Source organism: Anomaloglossus baeobatrachus, chromosome 2 (genome assembly GCF_048569485.1).
Source record: "Anomaloglossus baeobatrachus isolate aAnoBae1 chromosome 2, aAnoBae1.hap1, whole genome shotgun sequence".
NCBI classification, from domain to species: domain Eukaryota; kingdom Metazoa; phylum Chordata; class Amphibia; order Anura; family Aromobatidae; genus Anomaloglossus; species Anomaloglossus baeobatrachus.
In genome coordinates, this window is record NC_134354.1 from 46661265 (window position 1) to 46687558 (window position 26294).

Sequence of the window (26294 nt, forward strand, 5' to 3'; positions counted from 1 at the left end):
TAATGATGGCCATTCACACGCTCATATCAGCCCGCAGTTGTCTGCTGTACCTTGGCTGGTTTTAGAAAAATGGAAGGGGATTTCACGTCATTTTAAGAAGAAAAAAAACATTTAAAAAAAATGTAGGATCCCCTCTTTTTCATAACCAGCCAAGGTACGGCACATAGCTGAGGGTTGCAGCCTGCAGTTGTTCCTGTACTGGATATGAAAACGGGGGACCCCACGTGTTCGACCCCCACAAAATAAAAAAAAAAACCCAAACAGCTGGCCAATCTAGCCATCCCTCTATCTATTCTATGTTCTTATCTATTTTTTTCCATCTATTCTAGCTATCTATCAAATATCCGATCATATTTTTTTTTCTCCTTTTAAAAAAATTCATTAACAAAAACACATGCGTTTTTACTGCTTTTTTTTGTACGCAGTGTTTACAGTTGAGCAGTTTTGTTGTCATACAAACTCCAGTGTGCGCACATAGGTGAATCTGCGTTTAGGGTATCTGTGTAGTGCATAATGTCATGAAAAGGTGACATTAATAGTACATTTATCAGTCGTGACATTAGAACAGGTGATAACTGCACCTATCAGGGATTGAATATATTGGGCACCAAGTAAAGTCACTCATTTTTATTGCTTTCAATAAAATAAGAACAAACGGGGGCATCAGAACAAAATGTGCATTTATGGTCGCCACAAAGATGCAGCGTGCACATATAGCCTAAAGCAGACACATTGCCACCTTGCAGTGTGGCATTCTCAAGAAGCCACACCCTACCAAGAATGGTCCTAGTGAGGATTACTGGAAGGGTATGAAGGCTAGCCTGTTTGACATATGAGCGCTTTCTAAGTTACTACGGTACAGGCTGTCATAAAAAGATGCCGGAAAATGCAGAGCATTGCAGGTTGTGGTGCTTTGTGCTGCATGCCTGCAGCTTATGCTGTCCCTCTCCAGTCTACCAGTGAAAGTTCTTCAGTGAGCATAAGGCTATGTGCCCACGGGGACAGTGTCCTGCGGATATATCCGCAGGACATTCCGCAGGAGCTCCCAGGAAATCGCACCACAACTTTTGTCTGTTTCCATGCTGCGGAATGTCGTGCGGATATGGTGCGGGCATTCTGCATTGAGGATACAGTACCATGGCTTCGGCACTGCATCCTCAATGCAGAACAAGTGCTGCAGTGATCGGGTGTTCATACTTACCTCCATCATGCAGCACCTCCCTTTCCGGCGGCCGTGTCACTCTGTGAGCGTCTGCAGGAGAAGGTGGGCGGGCCTGAACTAGCTCCGGCTGTCACATGACCGGAGCTCGTGCAGGCCCCGCCCACCTCTTCCTTCCTGTACCTGGATTCACCACGCTCCTGTACACCGGACGGAGAAAGTGACTCCGGTGAGGCAGGTAAGTATATGGGACCCTGCGGAGAAATCCGCAGGAATAATTGACATGCTGCTGATTTTTTCCGCAGGGAAATCCGCATTATTTCCGCAGCGTGGGCACAGCAGTTCCCAAATGCCATAGAAATGGCTGGGGAGTAGCTGTGCTGCAGATTTTTGAAAAATCCGCGGAATTTCCGTGAAAAAAACGCGGCAAATTCCGCGCATTTTCCGCAACGTGGGCACATAGCCTTAAACCGAACCAGAGCAACAGTAATAATAATTGTATTAGTGCCAACATATTCCTCAGCGCTTTACATTTCAGAGAGGAAATGTACAGATAACGAGACATGCAAAATAACAAAATTCAGATACCAAGAAGAGTGAGGTCCCTGCTTCTAAGCTTACACTCTATTATGAAATGGGGGAGGCACAAAAGGTGAATTTGGGGAAGAAGTAAAAACAAAAGCTTGTCATATGGTCCAGCCAACAATATAATAGGGGATTCAAAACCAGCCAGAATTTATACAGGTACAGAGTGTAATAAGGTAAGTGAAGAGGAGTGCAACCGGAAGATACAGGGGACAAGAATTGGAGGTAAATTTTATGAAGGGCAGAAAGGGACTAGATTAGATCAGGGAAGTGAGGTGATAGGCTAGTCTAAAGAAATATGTTTTTTAGGGCCCGCTTAAAGGTGTGGATGTTGGGAATTAATTGAATTGTTCTTGGTAGTGTGTTCCAGAGCATAGGCGCAGCTCGTGAGAAATCTTGAAGACGGGAGTGGGAGGTCCGAATTGTTGAGGATGTCAGTCTTAGGTCATTAGCAGAGCGGAGGGCACGGGTGGGGTGATAGACAGAAATGAAGGAAGTGATGTAGGGTGGTGCGGAACCGTGGAGAGCTTTGTGAGTGAGAGTGATACGTTTATTTTGCACTCTGTAATGGATAGGCAACCAGTGCAATGACTGGCACAGAGCAGAGGCATCAGTGAAGCGGTTGTAGAGGAAAATGATCCTGTCTGCAGCATTCAGGATGGATTGGAGAGGGGAGAGTTTAGTAATGGGGTGACCAATTAGTAAATTACAGTAGTCCAGGTAAGAATTAATTAATAAAAGCGAGTTTTTGCAGAGTCAACGGTAAGAAAAGGTCGAATTCTAGAGAGGTTTTTGAAGTGGAGGTGACATGAGCGAGTGAACGAATGTGGGGAGATCGGAGTCAAATATAACCCCAAGACAGCGAGCGTGCTGCTGGGAAGTAATGGTAGAACCACACAGAAATGGTAATATTGGGTTTGAGAAGGAATAGTAAAAGGAGGCCTGTTCTAATTATATTTTCTTTTAAAGCCCTGTTCCTGGCTTTATTTGCTTTTTAAGCACTGAAGAGGTATTCTAAATCGAAGCACTCTGACTCTGGTATTAGGCTGCTTTCACACATCAGTTTTTTTTTTTTTGCATCAGGCACAATCTGGTTTTTGCCTGATGCAACGGATCCGTCTCAGATTGTGTAAAAACTGATGCGACGGATCCGGTAAAAAAACGGAAGATTTTTATTTTTTAAATGCTGAGACCCAATAATCTCCGCACACACCCCAGCACTACCGCAGGCATAATCACCACACACTTCGGGCACTATCGCAGGCATCACCGTGGGCACTACCGCAGGCATCATCACCATGCACACTGCGGGCACTACTGCAGGCATCATCACCGCGGGCACTACCGCAGGCATCATCACTGCGGGCACTACCGCAGGCATCATCACCGTGCACACCGCATTTCACTTCAGTTGCTGTGTGGAGCTGATAGAGAGCGGCGGTGTTCTACTGCCGCTCCTGTCAGCTTTATGTAGCAGAGCTGATAGTGTCGTGGGACCTCTGTGGATTACGTCGGACCTGCAGGGGTATTTGGGGATTTTAATAAAATGGTGAAAGAGGGTGTTTTTTTTGTCTTTTATTCCAAAGGATTTTTTTGGGGGTGTGTTTTACTTTCACTTACAGGTTAATCATTGGGGGTGTCTAATAGATGCCTGCCATGATTAACCCCTTATTACCCAGATAGCCACCGCACCAGGGCAATTCGAAATGAGCCGGGTAGAGTCCCGGGACTGTCGCATCTAATGGATGCGGCAATTCCAGGCGGCTGCTGGCTGATATTTTTAGGCTGGGGGCTCCCCATAACGTGGAGCTCCCCATCCTGAGAATACCAGCCTTCAGCCGTGTGGCTTTATTTTGGCTGGTATCAAAATTTGGGGGGGATTGCACGCAGTTTTTTTTAAATTTATTTTTTTATTTTTTTACTGCAAGATATAGACCCGCCCACCAGCGGCTGTGATTGGTTGCAGTGAGACAGCTGTCACTCAGCGTAGGGGCGTGTCTGACTGCAACCAATTTTAGGCGCCGGTGGGCGGGGAAAGCAGTGAATACGAGATTGAATAATGGGCGGCCAGCATTTTCAAATCAGGAGAAGCCGCCAGAGCTTTGACAGCCGTGCAGCCCCGCGCCGGTTATCGGTGAGTGAATGAGTCAGTGAGTGAGTTTGAGAGAGATTGAGTGATTGATTTTTCTGACAAGCAATGAATTTATATCACTTCTGGACATGCTCAGAAGTAAAAACCGGTGTTTCACGCATGCCACCGTATCCGGCGCACATAGACTTTCATTATGTACCATGCCGCACCCGGCGCTATGCAGTTTTTTTGCCCTGGCTGGAGTGACAATTTTTGCCGCATCCGGCAAAAAACGGATCAAACGCAAGTACATGCGGCACAATCCGGCGCAAAAAAAAAGTCTGAGGAAAAACCGCACCCGGCTGCAAAAAAAAAACAAACTGATGTGATTTTTCTGCAAAGCGCCGGATTGTGCCTGATTGCAAAAAACTGATGTGTGAAAGCAGCCTTAGTAACTCTCCAGAGTTCTAATGGTTTTTCACCTCCACGGCACCATCTCATGATAACTTCTGACTTGTCAGAAGTCCGGAGTTGTCACAAGCTCCCAAGGTATCTGAGCCAGACTGAGGTTCAAATACAATTGAGTTGTGACCTTGGCACACTCTATGAAACTCTGGAAATGGATGAACTCTGCCACAGGAGTGTATGAGACAGGGCAGGGAACTTGCATTTAAAGCTTCACTCCAGTGGTGTAATTAAAAAAAAAAAAAAAAAAGCACCACTCCGGCATTTAAAGTAATGTATCGAGATGAGTGAACAGGAGTTTCGGCATTCGAAGGAAACAGACTTTGCAAAAAAAAAAAATTCTGGATAATGAGTTCAGCTGCATTATTTGTGAACACCATTTGCGTGAACATCGCTGTGCTCGGGTTCGCTCGGTGCTCAGCCCAATGCAAGCCACTCAGTGTTTGAACGTCTCACACTTGGGGTAACGGCATGATTAAATGTAGTGTGCAGCAAAGAGTATGGAAAGACACCTCCCACTCGAACCCGGAAGTCCTCTGTTTATGGCTGCATGTGGGTGGAGACCCAAACTGTCCAATTGTTGACTTCATTTGGGGTTCAGGTCCTAACAAAGTGTGTAAAATTTCACTAACTTGTATGTAATCCTACAAAGCGTTATAGAGCTATGGAAACTATTAAAAAGAGACTTTAAAATAAAAAATACAAACATTGTACTCAGGAAGACTCTACTTAATAGCCTGAATCTACTGATGGTTTTGATTTAAAGGCTTTATCCAGCACTTATTTTTCCATATGGGGCTTGGTACTTTCAGGCAGGTAGTGTCACGGATGTCGAAGGATTTTCTTCAGCTCACCTGCCGCCCGGGCTGCTGATCCTTGCGGGTGCCTGGAATCTACCAGTAAGTCCCAACCGGTTGGAAATAGTGGAAGGAAGGAAAAAGATCCGGCACAACCTCTTCTAAGATAAAATCATCCAAACTTTATTTGTGAATATTAAAAAGTAACATCCGTGAAACCAAAGGAGTTACTCCATGGAAACTTTACGCGTTTCGGACTACCGAATTAAAACAAAAAAGAGTCCTTAATCATAATCACTTATGATTAAGGACTCTTTTGTTTTAATTCGGTAGTCCGAAACGCGTAAAGTTTCCATGGAGTAACTCCTTTGGTTTCACGGATGGAACTTTTTAATATTCACAAATAAAGTTTGGATGATTTTATCTGAGAAGAGGTTGTGCCGGATCTTTTTCCTTCCTTCCACTAGTGTCACGGATGTGTCTGGACCTTCAGGTGCTGCTGCTGGGACCAGGTGCAGAAGGGCCCGGCGATCGTCCAGACATTAATGAACGCTGTCTCTTAGGGCCGTTTCAGATCAGCGTCTTTCTGCCGCACTCCCAGATCCGGCACAAGGGCAGTACAGTACAATCCAGTTCACTGGCAAGCTCCGGGCACACGTGGTCATGTGACCGGAGCATGTGCCAGCTTGTGACCAGGGCTTGCCGCACTGTCTGTGAACTGTAAAGTACTGTACTGCCCTTGTGCCGGATCTGGGAGTGCGGCAGAAAACCGCTGATCTGAAACGGCCCTTAGGGGCTTGATTTCGGTTTTTTTTTCTGTTTCCTTGCCGGGTTGGAGGAGCCTTTCCTCCAGCTGGTAATTAAGGGCCTTTATAACCTGGGGCCTTTCACTCCTCCAGTGCGGGTTATACTCTTCACTTGGCGAAGCTGCTTGCTCAGGAGTGCATGTGGCTTCAGACTACTGTGTTCCAAATTATTATGCAAAAAGAGTTTAGGAGTGATAAGGTTAGAAATTTTTTTTGTTTGTCATTTAAACTCATTGATGGTGATGTGTGTCAGGGCTCTTTATATCACTGAAAGCAATTGCAGATACCTGTGCGAATTAGTTTGGCAGGTGTGTCCAAATAAAGGCAAGACTACTTAAGAAGGCTGTTCCACATTATTAAGCAGCCTACATTTTTTTGCCAAAATGGGAAAGAAAAAGGATGTGTCGGCTGCTGAGAAGCACCAAATTGTGGCGTATTTACCGTATTTTTCGCTTTATAAGACGCACTTTTGTTCCCCTAAATTTTGGGGGGAAAGTAGGGGGTTCGTCTTATAATCCGAATATACGGGTCCAGGGAGGTGGGGGCAACTCCGGAGTGGTGCTGGGGGAGCTGGTGGACGCTGGTAGAGGCTTGTGAAGGCTGCTGGAGGCAGCGAGAGATCTCCTGCTCCCGCTCATATAATATGCACAGCCGCTGTCCATGCTGAAACCGCACCGCGGTGATGGGCCGGGGGAGCGGCGCATATTATGTGCCTGCGCCCCCCTTTGATCGCACATGTTCACAACCCCCCCCCCCCCCCCCCCCCTTGTTAGATATGGCCCCCATGCTGCTGGCCATTCTAAAATAAAAGAGCTTTACTTACTTCCTCCAGCGTGTCTCCCGGTGTCTCCCCGCTCACTGCTGATGCTGTGATCAGGCACGCAGAGATCATGTCACTCTGCTGTGCCAATCACATGACCGACACCGAGAACCAGGAAGTGCTGGTGCTCAACCACACGGAGGGAGACACGAGGGAGGACAGCACTGGAGAAGGTAAAGTAAAGTGTTAATTTTACTATGGGCAGCAGCATGGGGGCCATATCTAACACAGGGGGACGTGTGACAGCAATAGGAGACCTGTGCCACCTTTATGGGATGTGTGCCAGCAATAGGAGACCGGTGCCACCTGTATGGGACATGTGCCAGCAATAGGAGACCGGTGCCACCTGTATGGGACATGTGCCAGCAATAGGAGACCGGTGCCACCTGTATGGGACCTGTGCCACCTTTATGGGATGTGTGCCAGCAATAGGAGACCGGTGCCACCTGTATGGGACATGTGCCAGCAATAGGAGACCGGTGCCACCTGTATGGGACATGTGCCAGCAATAGGAGACCGGTGCCACCTGTATGGGACCTGTGCCACCTTTATGGGATGTGTGCCAGCAATAGGAGACCGGTGCCACCTGTATGGGACATGTGCCAGCAATAGGAGACCGGTGCCACCTGTATGGGACCTGTGCCACCTGTATGGGACGTGTGACAACAATAGGAGACCAGTGCCACCTGTATGGGACTTGTGCCAGCAATAGGAGACCTGTGCCAGCTGTATGGGATGTGTGCCAGCAATAGACCTGTGCCACCTGTATGGGACGTGTGCCAGCAATAGGAGACCTGTGCAACTTGTATGGGACGTGTGCCAGCAATAGGAGACCGGTGCCACCTGTATGGGATGTGTGCCAGCAATAGACCTGTGCCACCTGTACGGGACGTGTGCCAGCAATAGGAGACCGGTGCCACCTGTATGGGACATGTGCCAGCAATAGGAGACCGGTGCCACCTGTATGGGACCTGTGCCACCTTTATGGGATGTGTGCCAGCAATAGGAGACCGGTGCCACCTGTATGGGACATGTGCCAGCAATAGGAGACCGGTGCCACCTGTATGGGACATGTGCCAGCAATAGGAGACCGGTGCCACCTGTATGGGACCTGTGCCACCTGTATGGGACGTGTGACAGCAATAGGAGACCAGTGCCACCTGTATGGGACTTGTGCCAGCAATAGGAGACCTGTGCCAGCTGTATGGGATGTGTGCCAGCAATAGACCTGTGCCACCTGTATGGGACGTGTGCCAGCAATAGGAGACCTGTGCCACTTGTATGGGACGTGTGCCAGCAATAGGAGACCTGTGCCACCTGTATGGGACGTGTGCCAGCAATAGGAGACCTGTGCCACCTGTATGGGACGTGTGCCAGCAATTGGAGACCTGTGCTACCTGTATGGGATGTGTGCCAGCAATAGGAGACCTGTGCCACCTGTATGGGATGTGTGCCAGCAATAGGAGACCTGTGCCACCTGTATGGGATGTGTGCCAGCAATAGGAGACCTGTGCCACCTGTATGGGATGTGTGCCAGCAATAGGAGACCGGTGCCACCTGTATGGGATGTGTGCCAGCAATAGGAGACCGGTGCCACCTGTATGGGATGTGTGCCAGCAATAGACCTGTGCCACCTGTATGGGACGTGTGCCAGCAATAGGAGACCTGTGCCACCTGTATGGGACGTGTGCCACCTGTATGGGACGTGTGCCAGCAAAAGGAGACCTGAGGAATGGAGGCTTTTCTTGATAGCAAAAGTATAGAAGGTTATAAATAGCATAATCTTACAGGTAGATAGAAGAGTGACCAAGATTATTAGAGGAATGGGTGGGCTGCAATACCAAGACAGGTTATTAAACTTGGTTATTTAGTTTGGAAAAACGAAGGCTTAGGGGGGATCTAATCACAATGTATAAACATATGAGGGGACAGTACAGAGACCTTTCCAAAGATCTCTTTACACCTAGGCCTGCGACTGGAACACGGGGGCATCCGCTACGTCTTGAGGAAAGAAGGTTTAATCATAATCACAGAAGAGGATTCTTTACTGTACGAGCAGTGACACTATGGAACTCTCTGCCGCATGATGTTGTAACGAGTGATTCACTACTAACATTTAAGCAGAGCCTGGATGCCTTTCTTGAAAAATATAATACTACCAGTTATGTATATTAGATTTTATGACAGGGTATTGATCCAGGGAACTAGTCTGATTGCCGGATTTGGACGAAGGAAGGAATTTTTTTTCCCCATTGGAGCTGTTTGACACATTGTTTTTTTTTTGCCTTCCTCTGGATCAACATGTTAGGCTACGGGTTGAACTAGATGGACTTAGGGGTACTTTGCACGTTGCGACATCGCAAGCCGATGCTGCGATGTCGCACGCGATAGTCCCCGCCCCCGTCGCAGCTGTGATATCGTTGTGATAGCTGTCGTAGCGAACATTATCGCTACGGCAGCTTCACATGGACTCGCCTGCCTTGCGACCGTCGCTCTGGCCGGCGACCCGCCTCCTTATTAAGGGGGCGGGTCGTGCGGCGTCACTGCGACGTCACACGGCAGGCGGCCAATAGGAGCGGAGGGGCGGAGATGAGCGGGATGTAAACATCCCGCCCACCTCCTTCCTTCCGCATATCCTACGGAAGCCGTGGTGACGCCGGTAGGAGATGTTCCTCGCTCCTGCGACTTCACACACAGCGATGTGTGCAGCCACAGGAGCGAGGAACAACATCGGACCGTCACGTCAGCGTAATTATGGATTATGCCGACGCTGCACCGATGATACGATTATGACGCTTTTTTGCTCGTAATCGTATCATCGAACCTTTACACACTACGATGTCGCATGCGATGCCGGAAGTACGTCATTTTCAATTTGACCCCACCGACATCGCAACTGCGATGTCGTAGTGTGCAAAGCCCGCCTTAGAGTCTCCCTTCAACCTTAAAAACTATGAAACTATGAGAGGCTTCCGTCGGGCCAGTCTGCCATAAAGGCTTGACTGGCGGAGGGCTGCAGAGATAGTTGACTTTGTGGAACTTTCTCCCATCTCCCTACTGCATCTCTGGAGCTCAGCCACAGTGATCTTGGGGTTCTCCTTTACCTCTCTCACCAAGACTCTTCTCCCAAGATTGCACAGTTTGGCTGGACGTCTGGGTCTAGGAAGAGTTCTGGTGGACCCAAACTTCTTCCATTTAAGGATTATGGAGTCCACTGTGCTCTTAAGAACCTTGAGTACTGCAGAAATTCTTTTGTAACCTTGGCCAGATCTGTGCCTTGCCACAATTCTGTCTCTGAGCTCTTTGGGCAGTTCCTTTTGACCGCATGATTCTCATATGGTGGGACATGCCCTGTGAGCTGTGAGGTCTTATATAGACAGGTGTGCGCCTTTCCAAATGAAGTCCTATCAGTTTAATTAAACACAGCTGGACTCCAATGAAGGAGTAGAACCATCTCAAGGAGAATCACAAGGAAATTGGCAGCATGTGACTTAAATGAGTGTCTGAGTAAACGGTCTGAAACCTTATCACCATGTGATATTTCAGTTTTTCTTTAATAAATTTGCAAAAATTTCTATTTCTGGTTTTGTTCTGTCAAGATGGGGTGCAGAGTGTACAGTAATAGGGAAAAAAAATGAACTTTTTTGAATTTACCAAATGGCTGCAATGAAACTGTGAAAAATTTAAAGGGGTTTGAATACTTTCCGTACCCACTGTATAATGACATCTCATCAACAGAGCAAACCATAAGAAAGGTACTGTTCTTTTGGTGAGATGTGTAATTGCCGGCTGAGACCTCTCCATGCAGAATAGGAAGGTAGTTAGCAACCACCTGCCTTCTAGTTCTTAACCCCATTTAATAAGTCCTTGTAAACCCCTTTTAAGAAAGAAACAAAAAATGGCTCAGTGGGTTAGAAATTGATATGGCCAGGTAATGTTTCTTGCCAGCTCTGGTTTCATTTACTGTTACGGGGGGCTGTCTGATAATAACCGAAAGGAGTATCAGACAGTCAGGGTCCACCGTGCAAAGACTTTGCTGCAGACTATGGCAGAGTGCAATACCTCTGTTAACTCACAGAAGGATATAATAAGAAAGTAAAGCAATTCCTCCCTTACTTGGAGGGTGTGTGGAATGATCTCTGTTAATAATCACAGAGACAAAGGCAATGTGTGCGAAATGGCACCTACCTAGGTCCGCTCTTCTAGTGGTGCAAAAGAGACGAACAGCAGCGTAAGCCGCACAAAGCTCCTACCTGCGTTCGCTCCACTAGTGTGCGAGGACACGAACCACTAGATATGGCACCTGCCTAGGTCCGCTCTTCTAGTGGTGCAAAAGAGACGAACAGCAGCGTAAGCCGCACAAAGCTCCTACCTCTGTTCGCTCCCCTAGTGTGCGAGGATACGAACAACTGCCAGACGCAGTATAAGGAACGTTACCCTAGCGGCAACGTCCACCTACGAGTAGAATCACAAGGCCCAGCCAGACCATGTGCCTCAGGCACCTGCCTATGTCCGCTCCCCTAAGAGGTAAGGATACGGACAGCAGCCGAAGCTGTAAGGTATAAGAACGCTACCCTGCCGGTAGCGCTCACCTAGCATAGACAGAGGAATGCCTAGAGGAACGCGCACAGAGCGTCTACTCATATGCATGAACCAAGAGGACTGAGCACCATGCGGCGTGTGTCAGGGTCTTATATAGACTCTGTGCCTCATCCAAGATGGAGGACACCAGAGCCAATCCGCTGCCAGAACGACAGGAGTGACGTCATGCTGGCCTATCACCGAGCAAGACGTCACAAGCACATGACCAGCGACCAATCGGCATAGAAGGTGTCAGAGACATGTGACCTCGTGTCAGCGATGATGTCACCCGCACATGTGCAATGGCTCCAAGATTGGACTTAGTCTCCGGCGCTCGCACATGTGCAGTAGCAAGAAATCTGGACTTAGTCTCCAGCGCTCGCACATGTGCAGTAGCAAGAAATCTGGACATAGTCTCCAGTGCTCGCAGCAACCGTAAGATTTACATTCTGTTTTGAATACTTTTTAAGTTCACGTGTGGTGAAGCAGAATAGCACAGGATTAGGGGTGCGTGATCGTGAAGGGAGATCTGCTGGTTCTCAAGTGCATCTGCAACAAGCTGGCTGCAATGTGGATCTATCTGAGCCGCGGGCTAATGTTATAAGCGGCCATGTGGTAGTTTGCTAAAGGAATTGAATGAGTCCAAGCAGCTCTTCATTTTCCAGTTTACAGTTTGAGACTAAGTGGTAAGACACTGTAGAAGATAGAGAATATATATCTCTATTACGTATTTTTGTTTACAGAATAATGAAGTGACTGTGAAGGGCACGATTACTGGTCTGACCGATGGGCTTCACGGCTTCCATATCCATGCTTTTGGAGATAACACTAATGGTGAGTGATATAAACCACACTGTGGTATTATGTCCTGCTGTCCCCTTTACTGTTCACAAATAAGGGAGTACTACAACGTGTGTGTGTGTGTGTGTGTGTGTGTGTGTATGTATGTATGTGTGTATAATATATATATATATATATATATATATATATATATATATATAAAAAAAATTATATTCTGGTTTTTGATCAGTGCAGTTTTTACACCAAGGAAGAAGAAAAACTAATGTAATGCTTTATCTACCAGGTGAAACCTGATGGTTCAAGAGAAGGGTTTCAATTAGCCCCTTTACCCAGAGTCCATTTTCACATAAATGACCAGGCGCAGTGGCGTTACTAGAGTTTGATGGGCCCCGGTGCAAAGTTTGGATTTGGGCACCCCCCACTTACACAGACACTCGGGGTACAGGATAATGACGCTGATACGTGGTTCTTACCCACAGCACTCAGGTTTCTCATGTCCTGAAATCCCTCTATCAGCACCCATACGGTGGCTCAGTAATTAGCACTGCAGCCTTGCAGCGCTGGGGTCCTGGGTTCTAGTCCCACTCAGGACTCTTTTCTCTCTCTTTCTTCTCTCTTTTAACTGTGCCCTTTGGAACTCACGCTCAGCATGTAACAAACTCCTTCATCCATGACTTCTTCTGTTGTGAATGTCAGTTATGCTTTGGCTGCTGGGAGGCTCCCTCTTGTGGCCAGGAATGGTTTGGACAGAGACCAGGAGTGTTGAGCAATGGGCATTTCCATTGCTAATTCTCTGCTTATTTAAATCCTGGTCTGATAGCAGGCTATGCCGGATGTCAGTTGTTCTTTGTTCACCAGCCTGCTTTATCCTGCTCCATACCACATCTACCCCAGATAAGTGCTTTGCTCTTTGTTGTTTGGTTCTTTTACTCTTATCTGAGTTTGTCATTTGCTGTGGTTGTTTTCAGTTTATTTGCATGCAGAGATCTTCCCTCTCCGTTGCTTAGCTGGGAAACTTCCTGCAGTTATGTTTGGAGTATTGCTCCTATTAGTCCATGTGTTTGTGGCTTTTTGAATTTGTAATCATTCCTGTTTTCTGTTCATTGGTATGACAAGAGCGCATGGTATAGGACGGAGTGCAGATAGCACAAAAAGGCCCTCAGATCGCACGATCAGGAATTTTGAAGGGTTTTTCTCTGGCCACCATCAGCCTCTTTCCTGTCCTTTCCTATTTTAGTCAGTGGGGGCCTCACCTTTGCTAATCCTATCATCTATCTGTGTATTGTGTTTTCCTATATCACCGCAGTCTTTGAATGTGGGGGGCTTGCTATTCTTTATCTATTTATTGAGGTAGAGAGTTATCCATCTTTCCTTCCTTTAGGATAGCTAGTTCTCCGGCTGGGTTCGCGGTGCACAGGATGTTAGTTCACCCCTCGGCTACTTCTAGTTGTGATGGTTAGTAAGGGGATGGCGGCCAGATTAGTTGCCAATGCTCTTGTCACCTTTTATCAATGATTTATGGTGGTCTTCCATGGTTCCGGATCATAACATTCTTCCTTTCCAATTCCCTCAACCTCCTGGCTCTTACTGAGACCTGGATTCAGCAGTCAGACACCACCGCAGCTGCTGCTCTCATATGGTGGCCTTCAATTTTCTCACACCTCTAGACTTGACAACAGATCAGGTGGAGGTGTTGGTCTGTTGCTTTCCCCAAACTGCACTTTCCAGGTCATCCCTCCTGTTCCCTCACTTATCTTCCCTTCTTTTAAGGTCCACACTGTCGTTTTACAGACCCTTCTCCCTGCAAGTAGCAGTTGTATATCGCCCTCCAGGCCCAACCAGTCAGTTCTTGGATCATTTCGCCACCTGGCTTCCACATTTTCTAGCCTGTGACCTCCCCACTCTTGTCATGGGGGACTTTAATATTCTTATTGATGATCCCCTCTCCCCAGCTGCCACTCATCTTTTATCTCTAACCTCCTCTCTTGGCCTTTCACAACTAACTAACTCTGCTACACATGAAGGTGGGAATATGCTGGACCTGGTCTTCTCCCGTCTCTGCTCAGTGCATGATTTCACTAACTCCCCTCTCCCACTCTCTGACCACAATCTTCTTTCATTCTTGGTCAAGAGCTGTCAACCCACTCAGGACACCCCCCACTTACCTCCCATATAGGAATATACATGCCATTAACCAGAAATTTCTGAAGAAGTTGCAGTCATCACTGGCCCCAATATCCTCCCTCTCATGTCCTGACTCAGCTGTAAAACATTATAATGACACCCTACAGAGCGCCCTAGATGAAGATGCACCTGCTACACACAGAGCAACTCGGCGCAGACGACAGCAGCCCTGGCATACGTTGCAAACATGCTTTCTCCAGCGGTGTTCCAGGTGCGCTGAACGTTTGTGGAGAAAATCCAATCTGGCTGAAGATTTCATCCATTATAAGTTTAGGCTCAAAACATACAATGCTGCCCTCCACCTCTCCAAACAAGCGTACTTCAACACCCTCACCACCTCTCTAGCCCACAATCCGAAACGACTCTTTGATACTTTCCATTCCCTCCTAGGACCAAGAGTTCTGTCCCCAAACACCAACCTCAGTGCAGATGACCTGGCCAATTATTTTAAAGAAAAAAATTGACCATATACGCCAGGAAAATTCCTCCCAGGCTCATAACACCGCACATTGTCTGCCCTCCTACACTTCATCTAGCTCACTTTCACTCTTTGATCCAGTCACAGAAGAAGAAGTCACCAGGCTCCTCGCATCTTCTCGCCCTACTACCTGCACCAGTGACCCTATTACCTCACATCTCCTTAAATCTGTCACCCCAGCTGTCACCACTCACCTAACTAAAATATTCAATCTCTCTCTCCTCTGGTGTCTTTCCCTCCCCCTTCAAACATACCAGCATACACCCATTACTTAAGAAACTATCCCTGGACCAAAATTGTGCCGCTAACTACAGACCTGTCTCTAATCTCCCATTCATCTCCAAACTCCTGGAACGTCTGGTCCACTCCCGTTTAATCCGCTATCTGTCAGATAATTCTCTCCTTGACCCTCTACAATCCGGTTTCCGCTCCTTACATTCTACTGAAATTGCTCTTGCTAAAGTCTCTAATGATTTACTAACAGCTAAATCTAATGGTCACTACTCCCTGCTGATCCTCCTGGATCTCTCTGCTGCATTCGATACTGTGGATCACCAGCTCCTCCTCACTATGCTCCGCTCTATCGGGCTCAAGGACACCGTTCTTTCTTGGTTCTCCTCTTACCTCTCTAACAGCTCATTCACTGTATCCTTTGCCGGCTCCTCTTCCTCTCCTCTCCCCCTTACGGTCGGGGTTCCTCAGGGTTCAGGCCTAGGCCCCCTCCTATTCTCTCTATACACAGCCCCTATTGGACAAACAATCAGCAGATTTGGTTTCCAGTACCATCTCTATGCTGATGACACCCAACTGTACACATCTTCTCCTGACATCACCCCTGCACTATTACAAAATACTACCGATTGTCCACTGTCTCCAACATCATGTCCTCCCTCCTATCTAAAACTGAACCTGTCAAAAACTGAACTTCTTCTGTTTCCTCTCTCTCCTAACTTTCCGAAACCCAATATTACCATTTCTGTGTGTGATTTTACTATTACGCCCCAGCAGGATGCCCGCTGTCTTGGGGTTATATTTGACTCCGATCTCTCCTTCACTCCCAACACTCGCTCACTTGCTCGTTCTTGTCAATTCCACCTCAAGAACATCTCAATAATTCGACTTTTTCTTACCGTTGACTCTGCAAAAACTTACTGTCGCTCTCATTCATTCTCGCCTGGATTATTGTAATTCTTTACTAATTGGTCTCACTGTTACTAAACTCTCCCCTCCCTAATCCATCCTGAATGCCGCAGCCAGGATCATTTTCCTCTGCAACCGCTTCACTGACGCCTCTGCTCTGTGCCAGTCATTGCACTGGTTGCCTATCCGTTACAGAATCCAATATAAACTTATCACTCTCACTTACAAAGCTCTCCACGGTTCCGCACCACCCTACATCTCCTCCCTCATCTCTGTCTATCACCCCACCCGTGCCCTCCGCTCTGCTAATGACTTAAGACTGACATCCTCAACAATTCGAACTTCCCACTCCCGTCTTCAAGATTTCTCACGAGCTGCGCCTATGCTCTGGAACACACTACCAAGACCAATCCGATAAATTCCCAATATCCACTCCTTTAAGCGGGCCCTAAAAACGCATTTCTTTAGACTAGCCTATCACCTCACTTCCCTGATCTAATGTAGTCCCTTTCTGCCCTTCAAAAAATTTACTTCCAGTTCTTGTCCCCTGTACCTGTATAAATTCTCACCGACGGGTTCATGCAGCTGCTTTTGAATACCCTATTGAATCAATGGCTGGACCATATATGACAAGCTTTTCTCCCCCATTCCCTTTTGTGCCTCCCCTATTTCCTCATAGACTGTAAGCTTATGAGCAGGGCCCTCACTCCTCCTGGTATCTTAATTTTGTTATTTTGTATTGTCTCATATGGTCTGTACATGTCCCCTCTGAATTGTAAAGCACTGCGGAATATGTTGGCGCTATAGAAATTAAACTTAATAATAATAATAATAATAATAATAATAATAACATCTGCAAGGAGTTTGTATGTTGTCCCCGTGTTTGCGTGGGTTTCCTCCGGGTACTCCGGTTTCCTCCCACACTCCAAAACCATACTGATAGGACAGTGTTGCCATTGTATGCAAAGCGCTGTAGAATTAATAGCGCTACATAAGTGAATAAATATTATTATTATATATCCATCTTGTCGTCACACCCAGCTTCCCCATGCTGTGCTATACATCTTTCCCATATCAGTGCATGGGAAAGATGGGTGCTGAGAGATGTATAGCAGAGCATGGGAAAGCTGACTGCTGAGGGAAAGTGCCTTTATTTCTCAGGACAAAACGTTCCCATCCCATGCTATGTCCCCCCTCATATATAGTTCTCAAACTACTATAATGGCCCCCACATAGCCTTCCATATAGTATAAAGGGTCCCACATAACTCTTCATATTAGAATGAACCTCCATAGTCCTATGTATTATAATGCATTTCTTATAGTTCTGCATGTATTATAACTCATCCCATAGTACTCCATATATTTTACTGCACCACATAGTCCTCCATATATTATAATGCACCCCCATAGTCATCCATGTATAAAGTAGCCCTCATAGCCCTCCAATTCTAATGAATTTCCCATAGTTCTCAATGTATTATAATTCACCCCATAGTTTTCCATATATTATAATGCACCCCATAATACTCCATATATTTTACTGCACCACAGTCCTCAATGTTTTATGATGTACCTCCATAGTCTTCCATATATTATAATGTAGCCCCCATAGTCCTATATGTATTATAATGCAGCCCCATAAACCTCCACATGGTATTATGCAGCCCCATACTCCTCCATGTATAATGTACCCCTATATTCCATGTATAAGGTGTCTGTTATGGTCAGAAGACCACAAGATCTTGAGATACAAAAAATATAAATTCTAGATCAGACGGAGCAAAACTCCCTTTCTTGCTGGGAATAAATTGTCCTCCAAACCAAGTGCAGGGAGAGCTCTTATTCACATGCAAGAAACAAAAAGGTGCATGAGAATTAACTAAATTTCAGAAGGAAAAAACAAAAAATGCTTATCAGGGATAGCTGCAGACCAGGTTGACATGGAAACAAAACCGATGCAAAGGAACGAAAAAAACACTGTGGAAATCAAGCCTGGAGAATCCAAAAAGGAGCAGAAAAAATGCAAAAAACAGAACCTACAAGGAAAGGCAAAAGCCTCAAGGCTGGAGGACAAAATTCAGGACATTTTCTCATGGAGCAGAAACAATTATCACCGGCAAAGGCTAGACAGAAACTGCCTTCCTTTATTCCCCCATGCTGGATTCCATAGGCTTCCTGGAACAGCAATCATCTCCTGCACCTGTCTGAGCGACAGATGCAGAATCAGACTCACTACCAGCACTAGCCACCAGAGGGAGCCCAGAAACACTCTCGGGAACAGCAACATTTCTGATGATATTCACAACAGCTGTCCATGATGTATAATGCATCCCCATAGACCTCCAAGTATAATGCAATCCTATAGTCCATGAATAAGGTGTCTTCATGTTTATTATATTTATATATTCATTCATATTTATTATATACATGCATATATATATATATATATATATTTATATATAAGTGCTCACCTCTCCTCTGTTCCCTCGCTGCTCCGGTCGGCGTCTTGTCCTGCGCCGCACAGGAGTGAAGTCACCGCTGAGGCACAGGGGGAGAATGATGGAGTATGGAGCGGCGCAGGTCGCTCGATGCTTTATCATTTCTGTGTCCGATGACAGGGGAGGGGGGCCCGGTGCCACCGCTGACACTGGGCAGGGGGAACCGATGTCAGCAGCGACGGCGCCAGGTCATATAGTGGCCGCGTGGTCTGCGACAGAACAGCGCAGCTCCTATCACAGAAAGGAGCTGGCTGCTGGTCTGCAGGGCGGCCACAGGCCCCTAATCTGCTGGGACCGGTCGCATAAGTGACCTCTGTGACTGCCATAGTTACGCCCCTGAACGCTTCAATGGATCCCGGTGATTACTTTTCTTGACATATTGTACTTCATGATGGTTGAAAATTTAGGCCGATCTGTTAAAATATCGGAAACTTGGCAAATTTAGCAATTTTCAAACTTTGCAATTTTATGCTCCTAAATCCGTTATGTCACACAATAGGTAAGAAATAACATTTTCCACATGTCTATTTTACAAAAGCACAATTTTTGAAACCCATACATACATTTTTTATTTTTTTGGGGCTGAAGACCCACATATATGTGTGGCGCCCTGGACAAGCCAGGATGTCACAAGCACAACACCAACACACCCCACACTCCCGGTCAGGCACACCGAAGTCAGACAGAAACCCTTGTTGCCTTCCTCCAGGGGCTGATGTCCACACCAGGGGGTGGGCCAGGCGGTTGGCCCCGCCCACCGAGGAGTTCACAGTCCTGGAGGCGGGAAAAGTACAAGTGGAAGGAGGAAAGTGGCAGTAGAGAAGCCTGAAGTTGGTCCGGGTGTGTGGCCCGGACAGATCAGCAAGGTTGGCAGACGGTGGTGACCGTCTGCAGGAGAGGCCTATTGGAGCCAGCCGTAAGGACCGTGAACGGGCGGTGGCCCGGCGGTACCGGACCGGTACGCAAAGAGAAGCCAGCACCATCCGGCAGGGGCTTACGGACCCCGGCAAGGCTAGGAGTCGCCGTGAATTTGCCAAATCCGTTAGCGAAGGGAACCTCCTGGGTTTCCCAGCAGCCAAGTCCCGACAGAAGGCAACAGTCCAATCGAGAGAGGGAAACACAGTCACCGCCAAGGCTAAAGTTCCCAGGGCCAGAGCCTGCGGGCAAAAGGGGCTCCTTCAGCACCCATCCAAGCTGGGAGAGCGGGTTACCGGTGGGAACCCATTGGAACCGTACACGTTGACAGGTGCAGGGAAAGGCAGTCACCATCAACCTGCTGGGAGGAGAAACACCGCAGCCGTCTGTGGGACCCGTCCATCCAGCCGTTTGTTTACCGAGAACTGTGTCCTCATCATTGGCTGAGTGAGTACCACAGTGCCATGCGGCACAGCGCTGCCCCCGCGACCCTGCACCTCACCAGGCCCCGTAACCCGCCTGCCATTCACCCCTACCCCCATCACCGGGCCCCGGGACAACCAAACCATCCCTACCCACGGAGGGGAGAACTAACATCCAGGCTGCTCCCTGCCATCGCTCCCGGGATCCCCGTCCAGAGCAGTGGTGGTGTCACCAATATCACCACAACCGTGGGTGGCGTCACGGACAATATCCAATCCCCACAATCAATCCCCACCCTTTTCACTCACGGGCGAGGAACGCCGCTCGAGTCCCCGGGATCCGGCCCACCGCTCGAGCCACCACCGAGCAGCGGCAGCAGCAGCCGGACCCGAGCAGTGGGAGAGCGCAGCGTCCCCTCCTCCGCCCGCGACATATGCATGCATGGATGTACCGACGCACATATATACGCATGGATAGATGGATGGGCAGACACATGCATATACATGGATGGATGGCCAGATATATATAATTACATACATATACTGTAAGATAGAGAGGGTGCTGCACCACTGTATGTCACTCAGCGAAAACGCATGTGTGCTCGTAGAGGGCTGTGAATTACCGTATCCTGAGCGGGGGTGCTCGTCCAGAAGCAAAGTCCAGGTACCGATGGATGAGTGAATGATGAGTCCATCAATTGTTGGACCTGTGGAAGCCTAATTAGTTAGGCGAAACAGCTGTCGTCCTCTACCTGGGAGCCAGCTCACAGCTCGTCTCCTGCTTTTTACCCTGCACCGTCTAATAAACTAAAGATTCCTGCACAGCGGTACGGAGTGCGGTCCCTCTTTTCCTTCACTCATCCACATACATATACTGTATCCACGCATGGGTGGGGATAGATACAGTATATATATATATATATATATATATATATATATATACTGTATGTGGACATATAATATGGATGGACGGACACGCATGTATACACGTGGATGGACACGCATGTATACACGTGCATGCATGGATGGATAGATGGACACATGTATACACGTGCATGGATGGTTGGACGGACACACGTATACACGTGCATGGATTGTTGGACGGACACACATGTATACACGTGCATGGATGGTTGGACGGACACACATGTATACAACTGCATGGATGGACGGGAGGAGTTTCAACAGTGCACTGATAATGGAAGTGGAGCCAAGCCACCAGTGCATGTGTAGTAGATTCAATGGTGTAGGGGGGAGGGTGTGTGAAAATCAGGCCAAAGAACACTCTACAGTGCACATGCGGGATTTGCTGCTTGACAAAAACATCAGACACACTGATGTTGAGGAGGTGACAAGAAGGATAACTAAGCAGGGAGGCAGGGATTTCTTCCAGGGAAGCCAACGCCTAGTAGCCTGGTAGGCTAATTTGCATATGGCAATTTTAAGGTAACATTTCTGGAACAAGGCATCTACTGTGAGGCATACAGGTAAGACTACTTTCAGCATCCTATTACCTATATGCCCATAGTAAGCTTAAAACGGTCATAGGTGGGTGACAGATTACCTTTAAGTCTAAGTCCCCCTTTCTACTTATTCTCCGGCATTTTCATCCGTTTTTCAGTGTTGCTTTGGTCCCTTTGGTGGCATCTTGTGCCCATAACTTCTGACAGGTTGAAAGACAGAAGTTGTCAGTCGCACAATGCAACTGAGCCAGAACGAGGCTCTCATAGACTTGTACTGAGTTGTGACATCCACCATGCTTCATGAAACACTGGAGCGGTCAGCAGGTCACACAGATCTCCAGAGGCTGACCAGAGCAACATTGGAAACAGATGACGTTGGCTGCAGGGGACTAGATTTAAAGTACCACTCAGCGCTGAGATAAAGAGAAACCTGCTGGAGTGGTGCTTTAAATGCCTAACTTCTATCATCCAGCATATATGCATGTAACCTAGACCCTGTCCTGTCTCTGCAGGCTGTATCAGTGTCGGGCCACACTTCAATCCACATGACAAGACGCACGGTGCTCCAAGCGATGAAGAGAGGTGATTGAACTATGCACTATATTACTGTGTATTGCTACAGTTTTTGCTCACTGACATCTTTATTGTTCAAAGGTTAATTGCACAGAACTTAAATCAAATTATGGATACTTGTTATATCAGACTCTGGTCACGTGTTGCGGTCTTGCTCGCTGATCTGGTGCTCATATTCCGTGCAGGAACCAGTGTGGAGGCTCGGGTCTTGGTCTGGCCTGAGCAAGAATTTATCCTTATGTTTTATGTGGGACACACATGAAGAGTGAATATGCTCACTGCACCTTTAGATGAATTTAAGGGATGATTTGTAAAATTGGGTCACTTATGGGGGTATTTGTTTCTTGGCCTGTCTGGGGCTCTGCCAATGTGGCACTCTAAACCATTCCAACTAAATCTGAACTCAATATGCCGCTTCCTCCCTTTGCACTGTCCCTCAAATGTAGTTTTCCACCACATATAGGGTATTGGTGTACTCTGAGATAATGCACCATACAATTTGTTGTGCAATTTCTCCTGTTACCCTTGAAAAATTGGGGCTAAAGCAAGATTTGTGGGGGAAAATAAAATGTTCAAGTTTTCTTTCCACACTTCTTTAATGTGAAGTACCTGAAGGGTTAAACTTATAGGATGTGGTTCTGAGCACTTAGAGGGGTGCAGTTTACAAAATGTCATAGGCCCATCAGTCTGGCTGCCCATCAATATAAAAGTCCCAGACCTTACCCTTTAAGGTGGCCTGTAGGACATTCTGTAAATTGCAGCAGGGAGGAGAGTGACTTGATTGCTGTTCATCCTTACATAATCTCTAATTTATAATTGTTTCCCTCAGGCATGTCGGGGATCTTGGGAACATCCGCTCCAGCAATGGCAAGGCCGAATTTGAGATAAAAGATAAGCGAATTTCACTGAAAGGACCGCTCAGCGTCATTGGTCGCACAGTAGTGGTGAGTAACAGAAAGGAATGTAATATTATTATTTATCAGTTATTATAGCGCTATTTATTCCATGGCGCTTTACAAGTGAAAAGGGTATACATAAAAACTAATACAACAATACAAAACAGACTGGTACAGGAGGAGAGAGGACCCTGCCCGCGAGGGCTCACAGTCTACAGGGAATGGGTGATGGTACAATAGGTGAGGACAGAGCTGGTTACGCAGTGGTGTACTGGACTGAGGGTTATTGTAGTTTCTAGGCTTGTTGGAAGAGATGGGTCTTCAGGTTTCTCTTGAAGCTTTCCACGGTAGGAGAGAGTCTGATATTCTGGGGTAGAGCGTTCCAGAGTATGGTGAAGGCACGGGAGAAATCTTGTATGCGATTGTGGGAAGAGGAGATAAGAGAGGAGTAGAGAAGTAGATCTTGTGAGAATCTGAGGTTGCGTGCAGGTAGGTACCGGGAGACTAGGTCACAGATGTAAGGAGGAGACAGGTTGTGGATGACTTTGTATGTCATGGTTTGTTTTGAACTGGAGTCGTTGGGTGATGGGAAGCCAGTGAAGGGATTGGCAGAGTGGTGAGGCTGGGGAATAGCAAGGGGAGAGGTGGAGTAAGCGGGCCGCAGAGTTTACTATAGATTGGAGTGGTGTAAGAGTGTTGGAAGGGAGGCCAGAGAGCAGGAGGTTGCAGTAGTTGAGGCGGGAGATGATGAGGGCATGTACTAATGTTTTTGCTGATTCTTGGTTAAGGAACACACGGATCCAGGAGATATTTTTGAGTTGTAGTCGGCATGAGGTGAAGAGGGCTCGGATGTGCAGCTTCAAGGAAAGAGCAGAGTCTAGGGTTACTCCAAGGCAACGAGCTTGTGAGACTGGGGAGAGTGAGCAGCCATTAACTTTGATGGATAGGCTTGGTGGAGGAGTTGAATAAGGAGGAGGAAAGACCATGAATTCTGTTTTGTCCATGTTAATCTTTAGGAATTATGTAGAGAAGGGTGAAATAGCAGACAGATATTGTGATTGTGGGATTTTGGTTAGTAAAGGGGTAATGTCAGGTCCAGAGAGGTAGATCTGTGTATCATCGGCATAGAGATGATACTGAAAGCTGTGGGACTCTACGAGCTGTCCCAGGCCGAAGGTGTAGATGGAGAACAGCAGGGGTCCAAGAACTGAACCTTGGGGGACACCAACGGATAGAGGGTGGGATGAGGAAGTGGTGAGAGAATGGGAAACGCTGAAAGTTCGGTCGGTTAGGTATGAAGAGATCCAAGATAGGGCCAAGTCTGTGATGTCCAGAGATGAGAGAATCTGTAGTAGGAGGGAATGGTCCACTGTGTTGAAGGCAGAGGACGGATCCAGGAGGAGGACAGAATAGTGTCGCTTGGCTTTGGCGGTTAGTAAGTCATTGGTAACTTTAGTTAGGGCAGTTTCAGTAGAGTGATGCGGTCGGAAGCCAGATTGTAGCTGGTCAAAGAAGGAGCAGGAGGAGAGGTATGAGGACAGTTCAAGATGGATATGCTGTCCCAGTAGTTTTGAGACATAGGGGAGAAGTTATATGGGGTCGTAGCTAGACACAGAGGATGGGTCAAGGGAGGGCTTTTTGAGGATGGGTGTGATCGAAGCATATTTAAAGCATGAAGGGAATACACCAGTTGATAATGATAGGTTGAAGAGATGGATTAAGGTCGGGATGAGGACTGCGCTGATGTGGTACGACGCCAGCGGGTCAAGTGCCCAGGTGGTTAGATATGATCTTGAGAGTAGAGAGATGATCTTCTGTCGTGGTGAAGCTGGATTTGGAGAAAGAGGGTGGAGTAGCTATGATGAGGGGCTGTGGGAATTGTGGGCCAAAGCTTGCTCTGATGTTATCAATCTTATGCTTGAAGAAAGAGGCAAAGCCTTCAGCTGAGAGGAGAGGGAGGTGGTGCTGGGGAACGGAGGAAAGAATTGAAAGTATTGAATCGCATTTTAGGGTTGAGAGAGGATGAGCGATAAGAGGTAGGTTTGTCTTGCAGCAGTGAGTGTGGACTTGAAAGTGGTGAGGGACTCTTTATATGCAATGTAGGGCTCAGTGGAATGAGACCTCTTCCATCTGCGCTCAGCAATTCTGGAACCCAGTCTCAGTTCTGTAGTAGTCTGGCTCGTGTGCCAAGGTTGCCTGTTGATTGTGCGACTTTTGTTATGTGTGAGGGTGGGGGGAGGGCGGCCAATTCAAGAGCTGCAGAGATTGTAGTGTTATATAAAGTGGCTGCAGTTATTGGAAAGTGACCTATTTAAATGACAGCAGGACAGGAATGCTGTTGTCAGTAATGGACAGCAATATTTAGCAGTAACCGTGCCGGGCAGAGCCGTGCTCCAACTGCTGTTGTAAGAGGAAGATGTCGCAGGCATTCAGCCTGCATCATCAGACCAGGACCTGACATTGAACATACTAGTGAATCAAATGTCAGGAAGGCATTAAACCTCCCTCTAAGCAGATGTCACTGCTTTACGGCTGCAATAACCATGATGCATTATTCCTGATTACTGTACTGTAGAGTAATATGGCACAACTCCAAATAATCCAGGTCTCATACATATCTGATTACTAAATATGACCACAATTGAAGTTGGCAGCACCAATTGTCAGGGAGATTGCAGGTTTGTCTGATATTCTGGAAGAGATTGAGCCCTCACTGCACTTTAGGCATCATTCAGATAGGAGTATCTTATCACACTTTATATTCTGATATAACTTTTTTTTTTTTTTTTTTTTTCACCTCCCCTCTCCAGGTCCATGAGAATGAAGATGACTTGGGGAAAGGAGGTAATGAGGAGAGTCTGGTAACTGGCAATGCTGGAAGGCGTCTCGCCTGTGGAGTCATTGGATTCTCTCAGTAACTACAGAAGGATCAAAGATTTGCCCCTTGCTTCCTGGATATTCAGCCGCACTAAACAAGTCTCAATCTGCAACATAGTTGTCTTTAGCTCTCCTGTTATCAGCTGCTGACATTGCATCGTTTTATATGAAACATTGAAACGATTCCCGTTTGGTCATTTTAATAAATATGGAAGTGGAGGAAGTGAGTGCATGTCTTCATTGGTTCATGGTGGATTTGCTTCCGTGTCTAGCTGGATAGCCGGTTAAGATTTGTGCAAACTTTGTGCAAATTTCATACAAATTATTGCTTCTTGGTCTTTAAAGGGGGTTCTCAAGCCTTGCTGGGTTTTTTTCTCCACTTTGTGGCTAAAAAATGTAGTAATTTGGGTTTCATTAAAAATGTTACACCATTTGCCTCTGTGCTGCACCATCAACGCTGGCTGCAAAAGTAGGTTACTGGGCTGGCCACACTCTATTTTCACAGATGTGTTTGAATATGATTTTGAGGCACTTACAATATACCAGTATGGCTGGAGTCACACTTGTGAGAGACTCGCGCGAGTCTCGCATCGCATCACCCGGCACGGCCTGATGCTCTCCGGACAGGAGCTTCTCAGCTGCATAGAAATACATGCTGCCATCCCGCTCCTATCTGGGGAGTGTGCGGCCATGCCGGGTGATGCGATGCGAGACTAGCGCGAGTCTCTCACAAGTGTGATTCTGGCCTATGACAGGTTCTC

General features: G+C 47.2%; 1 protein-coding gene across 1 annotated transcript in view; it reads left to right on the forward strand.

The window, feature by feature from the left end:
* The window catches only part of LOC142282503 (superoxide dismutase [Cu-Zn] B-like), a 38667-nt gene extending 12915 nt beyond the window's left edge, over nucleotides 1-25752 (forward strand). Inside the window, exons 2-5 of the mRNA XM_075332987.1 lie at nucleotides 12028-12118; nucleotides 21700-21769; nucleotides 22590-22704; nucleotides 25467-25752. Of these exons, the coding sequence (XP_075189102.1) occupies nucleotides 12028-12118; nucleotides 21700-21769; nucleotides 22590-22704; nucleotides 25467-25574 (384 nt within the window). The 3' untranslated portion in view covers nucleotides 25575-25752. The remainder of the gene's footprint in view (nucleotides 1-12027; nucleotides 12119-21699; nucleotides 21770-22589; nucleotides 22705-25466) is intronic.
* Nucleotides 25753-26294: the final 542 nt, after the last annotated feature.